The 16,326-nt window shown below is 39.2% G+C and overlaps 1 protein-coding gene across 1 annotated transcript in view; it reads right to left on the reverse strand.

Annotated features, from left to right (window-relative positions):
• LOC110503213 (T-box transcription factor TBX18) overlaps window positions 1-14,958 on the reverse strand; it is a 42,064-nt gene extending 27,106 nt beyond the window's left edge. The window contains exons 1-6 of the mRNA XM_036973648.2: window positions 14,385-14,958; window positions 10,161-10,320; window positions 9,429-9,530; window positions 8,734-8,905; window positions 6,849-7,016; window positions 136-200 (exon numbers count right to left, since the gene is read on the reverse strand). Coding sequence (XP_036829543.2) covers window positions 136-200; window positions 6,849-7,016; window positions 8,734-8,905; window positions 9,429-9,530; window positions 10,161-10,320; window positions 14,385-14,625 — 908 coding nt within the window. The 5' untranslated portion in view covers window positions 14,626-14,958. The remainder of the gene's footprint in view (window positions 1-135; window positions 201-6,848; window positions 7,017-8,733; window positions 8,906-9,428; window positions 9,531-10,160; window positions 10,321-14,384) is intronic.
• Window positions 14,959-16,326: the final 1,368 nt, after the last annotated feature.

Consider the following 16,326-nt stretch of genomic DNA (forward strand, 5'->3'; position numbering starts at 1 on the left):
ACGCACACATACAATCACACACACATACAATCACACACACCCACAATCACACACACATACAATCACACATACATACAATCACACACAAATACAATCACACACAGATACAATCACACACAGCCCAGTGCAACTCACCGGTTTCGTCCGGAGTCTCTGAAGCCTTTGGCAAATGGATTCCTGTCAATCTTCAGCTTGGTAATCTGGACACAACACAACTATAAACCGTAAATCTAAAAACAACAAAGCAATAACCATAAAATACCGTCAGATTTTCTAAAACATCAGGTTTTTATAAATAAAAGTTAATTTCCAAAAAGGATAGTTTTGGGATTGATCTTTACATCTCCTGATCGATTTGATGTAAAAAAAACTGATGTTGATGGTGTTATTATATAGATGTTGTTGGTGTTATTATATAGATGTTGTTGGTGTTATTATATAGATGTTGTTGGTGTTATTATATAGATGTTGTTGGTGTTATTATATAGATGTTGATGGTGTTATTATATAGATGTTGATGGTGTTATTATATAGATGTTGTTGGTGTTATTATATAGATGTTGATGGTGTTATTATATAGATGTTGTTGGTGTTATTATATAGATGTTGTTGGTGTTATTATATAGATGTTGTTGGTGTTATTATATAGATGTTGTTGGTGTTATTATATAGATGGTGTTGTTGGTGTTATTATATAGATGATGTTGTTGATGTTATTATATAGATGTTGTTGGTGTTATTATATGTTGATGGTGTTATTATATAGATGTTGATGGTGTTATTATATAGATGTTGTTGGTGTTATTATATAGATGTTGTTGGTGTTATTATATAGATGTTGTTGGTGTTATTATATAGATGTTGTTGGTGTTATTATATAGATGTTGTTGGTGTTATTATATAGATGTTGATGGTGTTATTATATAGATGTTGTTGGTGTTATTATATAGATGTTGTTGGTGTTATTATATAGATGTTGTTGGTGTTATTATATAGATGTTGTTGGTGTTATTATATAGATGTTGTTGGTGTTATTATATAGATGGTGTTGTTGGTGTTATTATATAGATGATGTTGTTGATGTTATTATATAGATGATGTTGGTGTTATTACATAGATGATGTTGTTGGTGTTATTATATAGATGATGTTGTTGATGTTATTATATAGATGATGCTGTTGGTGTTATTATATAGATGATGTTGTTGGTGTTATTATATAGATGTTGTTGGTGTTATTATGTAGATGATGTTGTTGATGTTATTATATAGATGATGCTGTTGGTGTTATTATATAGATGATGTTGTTGGTGTTATTATATAGATGGTGTTGTTGGTGTTATTATATAGATGATGTTGTTGATGTTGTTGGTGTTATTATATAGATGATGCTGTTGGTGTTATTATGTAGATGATGCTGTTGGTGTTATTATATAGATGATGCTGTTGGTGTTATTATATAGATGATGTTGTTGATGTTGTTGGTGTTATTATGTAGATGATGTTGTTGGTGTTATTATATAGATGATGTTGTAGGTGTTATTATGTAGATGATGTTGTTTGAGAAGAGTTTGATACAGCAATTAGCCAGAAAGTTATGGTCTGAGTTTGCGTGTGCGTGTGTGTGAGCGTGTGCGTGTGTGTGAGCGTGTGCGTGTGTGTGTGTGTGTGTGCGTGTGCGTGTGCGTGAGTGCGTGTGTGTCTGTGTGCGTGTGTGTGTGTGTGTCTTTGTGTGTATTACCCGTGTCCAGTTTATAGGTATCTCCACTCTCCTCAAACATTAAACATCGTTCAGTAAAAACAGAACCACCAGTAGAAACAAGTAGAGACCAAAATATATCATTACAGATCAGTAGAGACCATTACAGAGCAGTAGAGACCAGTAGAGACCATTACAGATCATTAGAGACCAGTAGATACAATTAGAGATCAGTAGATACCATTAAAGATCAGTAGAGAATAGTAGAGACCAGTAGATACCATTAGAGATCAGTAGAGAATAGTAGAGACCAGTAGATACCATTAGAGATCAGTAGAGACCAGTAGAGACCATTAGAGATCAGTAGAGAATAGTAGAGACCAGTAGATACCATTAGAGATCAGTAGAGACCAGTAGAGACCATTAGAGATCAGTGGAGAATAGTAGAGACCAGTAGATACCATTAGAGGTCAATAGAGAATGGTAGAGGCCAGTAGATATCATTATATGTCAGTAGAGAATAGTAGAGACCATTAGAGATCAGTAGAGAATAGTAGAGACCAGTAGATACCATTAGAGATCAGTAGAGAACAGCATAGACCAGTAGATACCATTAGAGATCAGTAGATGCCATTAAAGATATGTGGAGACAAGTAGATACCATTAGATATCAGTAGAGAATAGTAGAGACCAGTAGATACCATTAGATATCAGTAGAGAATAGTAGAGACCAGTAGATACCATTAGAGATCAGAAGAGAATAGTAGAGACCAGTAGATACCATTAGAGATCAGTAGAAACCAGTAGATATAAACAGAGATCAGTAGAGAAGCATAGAGTCCAGTAGATACCATTAGAGATCATTAGAGAATAGCATAGGCCAGTAGATACCATTAAAGATCAGTAGGGCATAGTAGAGACCAGTAGAGACCTTAAGAGATCAGTAGAGACCAATAGATACCATTAGAGATCAGTAAAGAATAGTAAAAGCCATTAGGAACCATTAAAAATCAGCATTGTATAGCAGAGACTGGTAGATACCATTAGAAATAAGTTGAGACCAGTAGATACCATTATAAATCAGTAGAGACCAGTAGATACCATTAGAGATCAGTAGAGAATAGTAGAGCCAAGTAGATACCATTAGAGATCAGTAGAGACCAGTAGATACCATTAGAGATCAGTAGAGACCAGTGGATACTATTAGAGATCAGTAGAGACCAGTAGATACCATTAGAGATCAGTAGAGACCAGTGGATACTATTAGAGATCAGTAGAGACCAGTAGATACCATTAGAGATCAGTAGAGAAAAGTGGATACTATTAGAGATCAGTAGAGACCAGTAGATACCATTAGAGATCAGTAGAGACCAGTGGATACTATTAGAGATCAGTAGAGACCAGTAGATACCATTAGAGATCAGTAGAGACCAGTAGATACCATTAGAGATCAGTAGAGACCAGTAGATACCATTAGAGATCAGTAGAGACCAGTAGATACCATTAGAGATCAGTAGAGACCAGTAGATACCATTAGAGATCAGTAGAGACCAGTAGATACCATTAGAGATCAGTAGAGACCAGTGGATACTATTAGAGATCAGTAGAGACCAGTAGATACCATTAGAGATCAGTAGAGACCAGTGGATACTATTAGAGATCAGTAGAGACCAGTAGATACCATTAGAGATCAGTAGAGAAAAGTGGATACTATTGGAGATCAGTAGAGACCAGTCGATATACCATTAGAGATCAATAGAGACGAGTAGATACCATTAGAGATCAGTAGAGACCAGTAGATACCATTAAAGATCAGTAGAGAATAGTAGAGCCAAGTAGAGAATAGTATAGACCAGTAGATACTATTAGAGGTCAGTAGAGACCAGTAGATACCATTAGAGATCAGTAGAGAATAGTAGAGCCAAGTAGAGAATAGTAGAGACCAGTAGATACTATTAGAGGTCAGTAGAGACCAGTAGATAATATTAGAGGTCAGTAGAGACTAGTGGATACTATTAGAGGTCAGTAGAGACCAGTAGATACCATTAGAGATCAGTAGAGACTAGTAGATACCAGTAGAGACCAGTAAATACCATTAGAGATGAGTAGAGACCAGTAGATACCATTGGAGATCAGTAGAGAATTGTAGATACCAGTAGATACAATTGGAGATCTGCAGAGACCAGTAGATACCATTGGAGATCAGTAGAGAATAGTAGAGACCAGTAGATACCATTAGAGATCAGTAGAGAATAGTAGAGACCAGTAGATACCATTAGAGATCAGTAGAGAAGGGTAGATACCAGTAGATACCATATGGAGATTAGTAGAGAATAGTAGAGACCAGCAGATACCATTGGAGATCAGTAGAGAATACTAGAGACCAGTAGATACCATTGGAGATCAGTAGAGACCAGTAGATACCAGCAGAGATCAGTAGAGAATAGTAAAGACTAGTAGAAACAATTGAAGACCAGTAGATAGCGTTAGAGTCGAGTTAACTCCAGAATAGTCCAGTAGCATCCAATAAAGTAAACTAGAGACCAGTAAAAAACAGTAGAGACCAGAATCTTTCTCAATTATCATCTCCTCAACTCCTCTTCTTTATCTGCGCTAGCACTAAGACAAGGTGGAAAATGTTACAAAACTCCCTTAGCTTACTTCACAGAGAACGTGGCTAAACGTTGAAACAACAGATAGGAGAGCCGACGAGTGTCTAAACCTACAAAAATAGAGCACCACAGCCTGCCGTGCTAAAGGGGTTCCCATTACATAACACAGCCACAAACTCCAGGAAGAGCATGCTGCACATGCCCCATCTGTTTCTTGCTTACAACACACTTCCTGTGATTGGTGGTTTGAAGCTCACCACCGCCAACCCTTGATCTGAAGTGTAGTTACATGGTATCATGGCTAGTGGCTAACGTTAGACAGCTTGAGCTAGCATACGAACTCTGTAGCACAGAGTAGCACAGAGTAGATCCTCCATATGAGGTTGAGAAATAGTGCATTGTGGGCAGTTTACAAGTTATCTGGAAATAAGTTAATAAATATGTAATAACCCAAAAACTTAACTATGCTTGAAGTTACAGGTAACCAGATGGTAACTAGAGCTAAGTTACTTTGAACACACTGTGTTGTTTCAGAACTCTCGTTTCCTTCCCTTTAACTCTAATACTCTCTACAGTCAGAACTCTCGTTTCCTTCCCTTTAACTCTAATACTCTACAGTCAGAACTCTCGTTTCCTTCCCTTTAACTCTAATACTCTCTACAGTCAGAACTCTCGTTTCCTTCCCTTTAACTCTAATACTCTACAGTCAGAACTCTCGTTTCCGTCCCTTTAACTCTAATACTCTCTACAGTCAGAACTCTCGTTTCCTTCCCTTTAACTCTAATACTCTCTACAGTCAGAACTCTCGTTTCCTTCCCTTTAACTCTAATACTCTCTACAGTCAGAACTCTCGTTTCCTTCCCTTTAACTCTAATACTCTCTACAGTCAGAACTCTCGTTTCCTTTCCTTTAACTCTAATACTCTCTACAGTCAGAACTCTCGTTTCCTTTCCTTTAACTCTAATACTCTCTACAGTTAGAACTCTCGTTTCCTTTCCTTTAACTCTAATACTCTCTACAGTTAGAACTCTCGTTTCCTTCCCTTTAACTCTAATACTCTCTACAGTCAGAACTCTCGTTTCAATCCCTTTAACTCTAATACTCTCTACAGTCAGAACTCTCGTTTCCTTCCCTTTAACTCTAATACTCTCTACAGTCAGAACTCTCGTTTCCTTTCCTTTAACTCTAATACTCTCTACAGTCAGAACTCTCGTTTCCTTTCCTTTAACTCTAATACTCTCTACAGTTAGAACTCTCGTTTCCTTTCCTTTAACTCTAATACTCTCTACAGTCAGAACTCTCGTTTCCTTTCCTTTAACTCTAATACTCTCTACAGTTAGAACTCTCGTTTCCTTTCCTTTAACTCTAATACTCTCTACAGTCAGAACTCTCGTTTCCTTCCCTTTAACTCTAATACTCTCTAGAGTCAGAACTCTCGTTTCCTTCCCTTTAACTCTAATACTCTACAGTCAGAACTCTCGTTTCCTTCCCTTTAACTCTAATACTCTCTACAGTCAGAACTCTTGTTTCCTTCCCTTTAACTCTAATACTCTCTACAGTCAGAACTCTTGTTTCAATCCCTTTAACTCTAATACTCTACAGTCAGAACTCTCGTTTCCTTCCCTTTAACTCTAATACTCTACAGTAAGAACTCTCGTTTCCTTGCCTGTAACTCTAATACTCTACAGTAAGAACTCTCGTTTCCTTCCCTTTAACTCGAATACTCTCTACAGTCAGAACTCTCGTTTCCTTCCCTTTAACTTTAATACTCTACAGTCAGAACTCTCGTTTCCTTCCCTTTAACTCTAATACTCTCTACAGTCAGAACTCTCGTTTCCTTCCCTTTAACTCTAATACTCTCTACAGTCAGAACTCTCGTTTCAATCCCTTTAACTCTAATTCTCTAGTCAGAACTCTCGTTTCCTTCCCTTTAACTCTAATACTCTACAGTAAGAACTCTCGTTTCCTTCCCTTTAACTCTAATACTCTACAGTCAGAACTCTCGTTTCCTTCCCTTTAACTCTAATACTCTCTACAGTCAGAACTCTCCTGTCTTTACTGTGTTCTGAGCTGGATGGTGAGAAAACGTTTGTTTACGGTTGGTTTGTCTATATTTTCTGAATGTTGTTTGAATGTTTTGTGAATGTTGTGTAAATGTTGTGTGGATGTTCTATGAGTTATATGGAAAGGTTTGCTGTTGGTTCGAGTAGCCAGTGACGTGGTATAGTGGCTAGTGTATGTATGGTTGTCTGCAGGTCCTGATAGCACCATTAAACTGTGCTATAAGGTTAGCAAGGGAGGCCAAGTGTTGTATAGGCTCACTTTTTAAAGTATTCCAAGTATCAATTTTTTTTTATTTTTAAGAACTAACTTGATGGTTTATTGACTTGGTGGTTGGTGCTCTTTGAAATCCTGGAATGTCCAAGTAATTAGTTTACCTTTGTTGTACCACAATTATAGAATATTCTATTTGTTTATACAATATGCATAATAGGCCTATATAAAGCTGAATGTTGTTTAAACGTTATATGAATGTTACCTGTTGGTTCTGGTATGCGGTGACAGTGGTGAAGACAGTCTCTGGGAAGCTGAGTGTTCTGGTTCCGTCTCCCTGGGGAACGGCTCTAACATGAGACAGCTCCTCGCCACACTCCTTCTGAATCACATGCACACGTGGCTGGTACTTATGCATGGAGTGGAGAATGATCTGAACACACACACACACACACACACACAGCCCGGTTAGGGCACAATTAGACTGCAGCAGAATTACACACGCGGGCGCACACAATTACACACCAATGGAGTTACCTGCTATATTCCCACGCCATAAAGCACAAATGCATACTTAAACACACACACACACACATACACACACACACACATACAGACACACACACACACACACACACATACACACACACACACACACACACACACACACATACACATACACATACACACACACACAGACACACACACACACACACACACACACACACACATACTGTTGTCTTTGAACGGCCAAAAACATTTTGTCCTGCCTGAGGGCTTAAGTCTGATTAACATATAACAATGATTCTGAAAACATTCAAATTAAACTAAACTAATCTTCCAGCCTGGTCTCATAGACAAGACGTAACATAATACATGTAAATCCGGCACACTCAAATTAGTATGATATGTTACGTTTGCAAAAAAGAGAAGGTTACTTAAGGCAAAAATGAAAGTAGGGTGGGTGGTCGGGTTGGATGGGTGGGCATTTAAAGCCAAAGTCTAGCAACCCAAAGGACAATGAAAGTATTTTAGCTAATTAGCAACTTTTCAACTACTTACTAGCTACTTTTAGCTACTTTGTAATTAATTAGCATGTTGGCTAACCCTTCCCCTAACCCTTAACCCTTTAACATAACTCCTAACCCTAACCCCTAGTTTAATGTTAGCCACCTAGCTAACGTTAGCATTAGCCACTTAGCTAACGTTACCCACAACAAATTGGAATTCGTAACTTAATATCATACGTTTAGAAAATTCGTAACATAATGTACGAATTGGAGGATGGACATCCACAGATGAATACACGCCATACATATCATACTAATAGCCATACATATCATACTAATAGCCATACATATCACACACTAATAGCCATACATTTCATACTAATAGCCATACATATCATACTAATAGCCATACATATCATACTAACTGTCATATATATCCTACTAACTGTCATACATATCATACTAATTGGAGGATGAAACTTCTGGGGAAAATATTATCTATTTATTTCCTCTGAAAGCAACCCAGATATGATAATGTATAATAATGTAATATAATAATATAATAAATCAAATGTATTTATATAGCCCTTCGTACATCAGCTGATATCTCAAAGTGCTGTACAGAAATCCAGCCTAAAACCCCAAACACAGTGGTTAGGAAAAACTCCCTAGAAAGGCAAGAACCTAGGAAGAAACCTAGAGAGGAACCAGGCCAATAAGCAGCATCCCTTTACTCAGAATATATACCAGAGACCACTGACCTCTGTCCTTTGATCAATCACAACATATATTATACAGTAAACATGATAATAATAAAAAATATGATCAAATATTACATTTCAAGCAGAACTTCTTATGTGTTATTTGATGGAAGTCCCCTCTCAAGTTTCTCTGGTTTAAACACACTTTATTTTACTTCATTTTTATTTTACAGGTTTAAAGACACTGTATTTCACAGTAGAATAACAAATAATATAGGCTCATCAATCAGTGAACTTAAATATATCCATCCACCAATCTATAGAATTATGTCTAATAATACAGAGATAATAGTGTTTAGTGTTGGTGACATAATAGATACAATATTCAGTATGTATATAATATATATATACAGTAGGTAGTGTTGTCTAGGTAACCTACATGCCCCTGGTCATCCAGCTCATTATTGGTCAGTTTGAGTTTGTCGAAGCTGATCACCTGACGCATCCAAGTCTCACCAGAAGCCAGCGAGTCCGGGTGGACATACACACGTGGTGGAACCGGGGAATCCGCGTTTCCCGCGACCATCCACTTGGAGCTGTGGTACACGTACCTGCACACACATAGACAGAGAGGGGGAGAGAGAGAGAATAACTTCAAAACGGGTTTTGTTCATCCTGTTATTGTAACATTTGTTGGTAGACCTTCAGGCCTGGGAGGTTAGGAGGTCAGCTGTGCAAAAGGAGTTTATCTTCCCAAACGGCACGGGGATTCAACCATCTCTGACTCTGACCGATCAACAGACCGACCAACACCATTTGTCCTGCTCCAGCCTCTGGCCACCGAAGAAAACGATTTTACCAAAACCTTAAACCTCGCGGGTTTCTGCTATATTAAATATAGCCTACCATGTTACCTCCATATACTATACCCACAATACGACACACCTTGTTTTGTCCATGTGTTACAGATAACTATGGAAATGTCTCCAATCTTAACCACCCCTACCACTGTTAGTCTTTATAGCCTATTTCAACTTTGACCAAAACTACAGAAATAGCCTGTAGCCGCGGTAGGCATAGAATTGAAAAATACTATAATAAATGATTAGTAAATGATGTTGTATTATTCCTCACCTGTATCTTTTGTTGTCCACGGGGATAACGTCCATGGCGACGTAGTACTGCTGGCGGGGGTCCAGACCCGAGATCTTCACGCGCATAGCGGGGAACATCCGCCTGCACCGGGAAAACAGAAAGTCGATGTCCGACATTAAATAGAGTTACATAAATGCCTCATATCTGTATGCATCATAGTCAGGTAGTCATATTTACAATAGCTGACATTAGGATTTCACATAACACGAAATGATCCTACACATTTCTCACAGATTGATATATCCGCCCATTAGACTAATATATGATTCTGAAACGGAGCCTGTCAGAATATTAAAAACATTTCATCACCGATAGGCTCCGACAGGAGTTTCTAAATTATGCTTTAAATGAGATTAGAATAAACAAATATTTAAAACGTTGTTATTATTATTATTATTATTATTAGTCGAAGCTCCACATTTTTTTTACAGCATTGCTACCAAATAATGTTTACGATATTTCCTTTTCTTAAACTTTGAGCTTCTTATAAACGAATCAGTCCGATGAATAAAACATAACATTATATTTATAATATTATACATAACCGAATTATATCATAGCAGAACGTTTATCTAAAACATCTGCACATCCTCCTTCAACACGAACTTGTTATTTGTTCGATTCTCTTCTTTTTCCTTTCTTCTTTATTTCATCTGTCAATGAGACGTAATGTCATGTAATGTGTGTGATAACGTTAATGTGTTCTCCCACCTGCCGGCCTTCGTGATGATCATCTCCGTGCCAATCTCGTGAAACCGTTTCCACAGGTCGGAGCCCTGCAAGTCCACGCTCATCTCCTCTCCGGGAACCGTTACTGTTACCGGCGGCGTGCGCTGGGCCTGGGCCTCCAACACCACGTCACAACTCTCCGCTACGGAAAGACAGTTTGATGTTTTAATGTAATAATACTACTGGTACAATAGGCTACTAATAGTCTAGTGATTACAGGCCTAAAGGTACAGTTAGGGTATGTGTGTATGTGCGCGTGCGTGTGTGCGTGCGTGTGTGTGTGTGTGTGTGTGTGTGTGTGTGTGTGTGTGTGTGTGTGTGTGTGTGTGTGTGTGTGTGTGTTATAATAATCATGGCTCTCTAAACAGCTAATCGCCAAACGGGCCGTGTCTGTTCCGCTCCTCAGACCAGACCTGACCAGAGCAGGCTGGTACGTTTGTGTTGCTGTCAGAATAGGTATTCAGGCCACGATTGGACAGGAATGAACAACTCTATAGGACAGGCTTAAACAACTCTATAGGACAGGCTTAAACAACTCTATAGGACAGGCTTAAACAACTCTACTCAGTGACATGTTATTAGCGTTACTGTCGCATTTATTAATTTACGACCATGTTGGTTTTACTGTATCACGGTGATGCCTAAATTATCACCAATAAAAACAACTCGCGATACTGGAGCCACAACCCTCTTTCAGACGTTTAACCAGGATGATATTTTTTATTTTTATTTTACAATTTAACAGTGCAGTGTTTGTGTGTTTTTAATGCATGTATAAACCCCGTTCATATAACGGCTCCGTTCGGGGGCCATTTTCCTGCCCCTAATTGGAATGTTTATGATTGTAACGCGACTCATAAAGCCGCCTATTACTCACTGGCATAGCTGTTTCTATCTACCAGACCGATAACCGGATAATATATCACATATCTACAGTAGAGCGGGGACTATAATCACCACATCATTCATGTTTGAATCATTATTTTACAGATGTAACATGTGATTTATTTAGGCTAGTGTTTCAAAAGCTGTGAGTTTCTGAACTAGGCCTGTAGGTTAAATAGTTCCAAACCCTTTGCTAAATGTTTATCTTTTGTAAATATCTAATTGTAGACCTGTTCAAGTGTATACGTCATTAAGCCTAGGTATCGTTATTGGGCTATTATTATAGCTGTGCACTTGGTTGTTGAAGATTAGCATTTTATTGAATTTAATACATCCTTAAATTCATTCATGCCGGCCTTAATTTAGATATTGTCAAGAATTAGGTTCCCGAAAACCTCGGAGCTTATTGTTGAGGTCATTCAGAAAGCGTAACTATGGATTCAGTTACAGAAATATAACAACCACATTCAACAACAGCCATTAACACATAAATACAGATCAACAAGACATACTAATAATATAACAACAACAACCATTAATACAGGTCAACAAGACATACTAATAATATAACAACAACCATTAATACAGATCAACAATAATACTACTAATAATATAACAACAACAACCAGTAATACAGGTCAACAATAATACTACTAATAATATAACAACAACAACCATTAATACAGGTCAACAATAATACTACTAATAATATAACAACAACAACCATTAATACAGATCAACAATAATACTACTAATAATATAACAACAACAACCAGTAATACAGGTCAACAATAATACTACTAATAATATAACAACAACAACCATTAATACAGGTCAACAATAATACTACTAATAATATAACAACAACAACCATTAATACAGATCAACAAGACATACTAATAATATAACAACAACCATTAATACAGATCAACAATAATACTACTAATAATATAACAACAACAACCAGTAATACAGGTCAACAATAATACTAATAATAATATAACAACAACAACCATTAATACAGGTCAACAATAATACTACTAATAATATAACAACAACAACCATTAATACAGATCAACAAGACATACTAATAATATAACAACAACAACCAGTAATACAGGTCAACAAGACATACTAATAATATAACAACAACAACCATTAATACAGGTCAACAATAATACTACTAATAATATAACAACAACAACCAGTAATACAGATCAACAATAATACTACTAATAGTAACAACAACAACCATTAATACAGATCAACAATAATACTACTAATAGTAACAACAACAACCATTAATACAGGTCAACAATAATACTACTAATAATATATCTGCGGTGCATTCAGAAAGTATTCAGACCCCTTGATTTTTTCCACATTTTATTACGTTACAGCCTTATTCTAAAATTGATTAAATAGTTTTTTCCCCTCGTCAATCTACACACAATACCCCATAATGACAAAGCAAAAACAGGTTTATAGAAATGTTTGCAAATTGATTTAAAAAAAATAAACTGAAACATATTTAGATAAGTATTCAGACCCTTTACTTTGTTGAAGCACCTTAGACAGTGATTACAGAATCAAGTCTTCTTGGGTATGACTCTTCAAGCTTGGCACACCTGTATTTGGGGAGTTTCTCCCATTCTTCTCTGCAGATCCTCTCAAGCTCTGTCAGGTTGGATGAGGAGTGTTGCTGCACAGCTATTTTCACGTCTCTTCAGAGATATTAGATCGGGTTCAAGTCCTGGCTCTGGCTGGGCCGCTCAAGGACATTCAGAGACTTGTCCCGAAGCCACTCCTGCCTTGTCTGAGGTTCTGAGTGATCTAGAGCAGGTTTTCATCAAGGATCTCTCTGTACTTTGCTTTGTTCATCTTTCCCTCGATCCTGACTAGTCTCCCAGTCCCTGCCGCTGAAAAACATCCCCACAGCATGATGCTGCCACCAACATGCTTCACTGTAGCGATGGTGCCAGGTTTCCTCCACATGTGACGCTTGGCATTCAGGCAAAATAGTTCAATCTTGGTTTCATCAGACCAGAGAATCTTGATTCTCATGGTCTGAGTCCTTTAGGTGCCTTTTGGCAAACTCCAAGCGGACTGTCATGTGTCTTTTACTGAGGAGTGGATTCCGTCTGGCCACTACCATTATTGTCTGTTTGGTTGAGTGCTGCAGAGATGGTTGTCCTTCTGGAAGATTCTCCCATCTCCACAGAGGACCTCTGGAACTCTGTCAGTTTGACCATAAGTTTCAAGGCCCTTCTCCCCCGGTTGCTCAGTTTGGAGGGGCGGACAGTTCTAGGAAGAGTCTCCGTGGTTCCAAAATTCTTCCATTTAAGAATGATGGAGGCCACTGTGTTCTTGGGGATCTTCAATGTTGCAGAAATGATCTTGGTACCCTTCTCCAGATCTGTGCCTCGACACAATCCTGTCTCAGATCTCTAAGTACAATTCCTTCGACTTTATGACTTGGTTTTTGCTCTGACATGCACCTGTCAACTGTGGGACCTTGTATAGACAGGTGTGAGCCTTTCCAAATCATGTCCAATTAATTGAATTTACTCCAATCAAGTTGTAGAAACATCTCAAGGATGATCAATGAAAACAGGATGCACATGAGCTCAATTTCGAGTTTCATAGCAAAAGGTCTGAATACTAAATAAGGTATTTAGGCAAAATAGTGGGCGTCAGGGTAGCCTAGTGGTTAGAGCGTTGGACTAGTAACCGGAAGGTTGTGAGTTCAAACCCCCGAGCTGACAAGGTACAAATCTGTCGTTCTGCCCCTGAACAGGCTGTTAACCCACTGTTCCCAGGCCGTCATTGAAAATAAGAATTTGTTCTTAACTGACTTGCCTGGTTAAATAAAGGTAAAAAAAAAAAATTATGTTTTTATTTATTTTGTATAAATTAGTAAAATTTTCTAAAAGCCTGTTTCGGCTTTGTCATTATGGGGTATTTTATGTAGATTGATGAGAAACATTTTCTTTTGTTTAATCCATTTGAGAATAAGGGGTCTGAATAAATCTGCAGTTCTATTCCTTCTGAGTGAAAGTCACTGTTAGAATAGTTGTAGCCTAATAATTCTTCTTTCGTCAGTGTTCAGTTTATTATCTGCATGCAGCTACATTTGGTTTAACTTGCGTAACTAGTTAGTTAGCGTAACTAGACTATAGTGTGAGAGAGTTTAGGCTACGTGTTGTGGATGTGTGTGGAGGGTTTGGAGCTGATATGATAGAGCCTCGGAGTGGCGGTGAGGGTATTTTAACTTTTATCCGGTGCCATCAGTCCACTGCAACCGGAACGATCTTTACTTACGCGAGCCGTCACTAGCACACTCTATCTCGCTGCCCCGGTCGATGGCGCGGTCGTACACCTTCTTCTCTCTCTCCCCTCCGTTAGCGGGAAGTTCCAACACCTCGGTCCACTCATCAAGACAGCACCCCCCGGTGTCGTCGTCCCCGAGCTTCCGTGTCTTCTCTGCCCCGATGAGAGCTTCCACCGAGAACGCGTGCGCCTTGACGCTCAGATTGCACGAAGAGCGTCGCTTCTCTGCCATTCCACCGACTGACCGTAGAGACACGCACGAGAGGAAGAAAGCTGTCGCTCTAAAGAGAAGTCAAGTCAAGTGAAAAGTTAATCCGAAGGGTTTCCACGGTAGCCTGGTACCGGAGCTGTGGGTCTTTATGACGCTCCTCTCATTTAGCTATGGCCCGTTCAGGACTGACATTGGAGCACCGCACAGAGCCGTCCTAATGTCCCCTCTCTCTCTCTCTCTCTCTCTCTCTCTCTCTACCTCTCTCTCTCTACCTCTCTCTCTCTACCTCTCTCTCTCTCTCTGCAAGTGAAATAGAACCTCCGTGATGTGTGTGAGCCAAGCGCTTGAGCCGGTTTTGGACAGTGTAATCTGGGGGGTGTTGCAGGGCTGGGCAGCCAGCTGTCAATCTATCTGCCTCCTGGCCAATAGGAGCCCTGATCTCATCGAAGTCGTTGAAGAGCGCCATTCTCACACCAATGCCCGAAATGCTCTGCATATTTGTCCATCAGTGGTTTAATGTTACCGCTAACCGGTGGTTTAATGTTACTGCTTACCGGTGGTTCCACTTGCCGGTGGTTTAATGTTACTGCTTACCGGTGGTTCCACTTACCGGTGGTTTAATGTTACCGCTAACCGGTGGTTTAATGTTACCTCTAACCGGTGGTTTAATGTTACCACTTACCAGTGGTTTAATGTTACCACTAACCAGTGGTTTAATGTTACCACTGGTGGTTTAATGTTACCACTTACCAGTGGTTTAATGTTACCTCTAACCGGTGGTTTAATGTTACCGCTAACCAGTGGTTTAATGTTACCGCTAACCGGTGGGTTGTGCCATGGCGGAGATCTTTGTGGGCTATACTCAGCCTTGTCTCAGGATTGTAAGTTGGTGGTTGAAGATATCCCTCTAGTGGTGTGGGGGCTGTGCTTTGGCAAAGTGGGTGGGGTTATATCCTTCCTGTTTGGCCCTGTCCGGGGTGTCCTCGGATGGGGCCATAGTGTCTCCTGACCCCTCCTGTCTCAGCCTCCAGTATTTATGTTGCAGTAGTTTATGTGTCGGGGGGCTAGGGTCAGTTTGTTATATCTGGAGTACTTCTCCTGTCCAATTCGGTGTCCTGTGTGAATTTAAGTGTGCTTTCTCTAATTCTCTCTTTCTCTCTTTCTTTCTCTCTCTCAGAAGACCTGAGCCCTAGGACCATGCCCCAGGACTACCTGACATGATGACTCCTTGCTGTCCCCAGTCCACCTGGCCATGCTGCTGCTCCAGTTTCAACTGTTCTGCCTTATTATTATTCGACCATGCTGGTCATTTATGAACATTTGAACATCTTGGCCATGTTCTGTTATAATCTCCACCCGGCACAGCCAGAAGAGGACTGGAAACCCCACATAGCCTGGTTCCTCTCTAGGTTTCTTCCTAGGTTTTGGCCTTTCTAGGGAGTTTTTCCTAGCCACCGTGCTTCTACACCTGCACTGCTTGATGTTTGGGGTTTTAGGCTGGGTTTCTGTACAGCACTTTGAGATATTAGCTGATTTACTGTCTACTGTTACCGCTTACCGGTGGGTTAATGTTACCGCTTACCGGTGGTTTAATGTTACCACTTACCGGTGGTTTAATGTTACCACTTACCAGTGGTTTAATGTTACCACTTACCAGTGGTTTAATGTTACCGCTAACCGGTGGTTTAATGTTACCGCTAACCGGTGGTTTAATGTTACCGC

This window comes from Oncorhynchus mykiss, chromosome 4, assembly GCF_057628025.1.
Source record: "Oncorhynchus mykiss isolate SJ-2025 chromosome 4, ASM5762802v1, whole genome shotgun sequence".
In the NCBI taxonomy this organism is placed as follows: domain Eukaryota; kingdom Metazoa; phylum Chordata; class Actinopteri; order Salmoniformes; family Salmonidae; genus Oncorhynchus; species Oncorhynchus mykiss.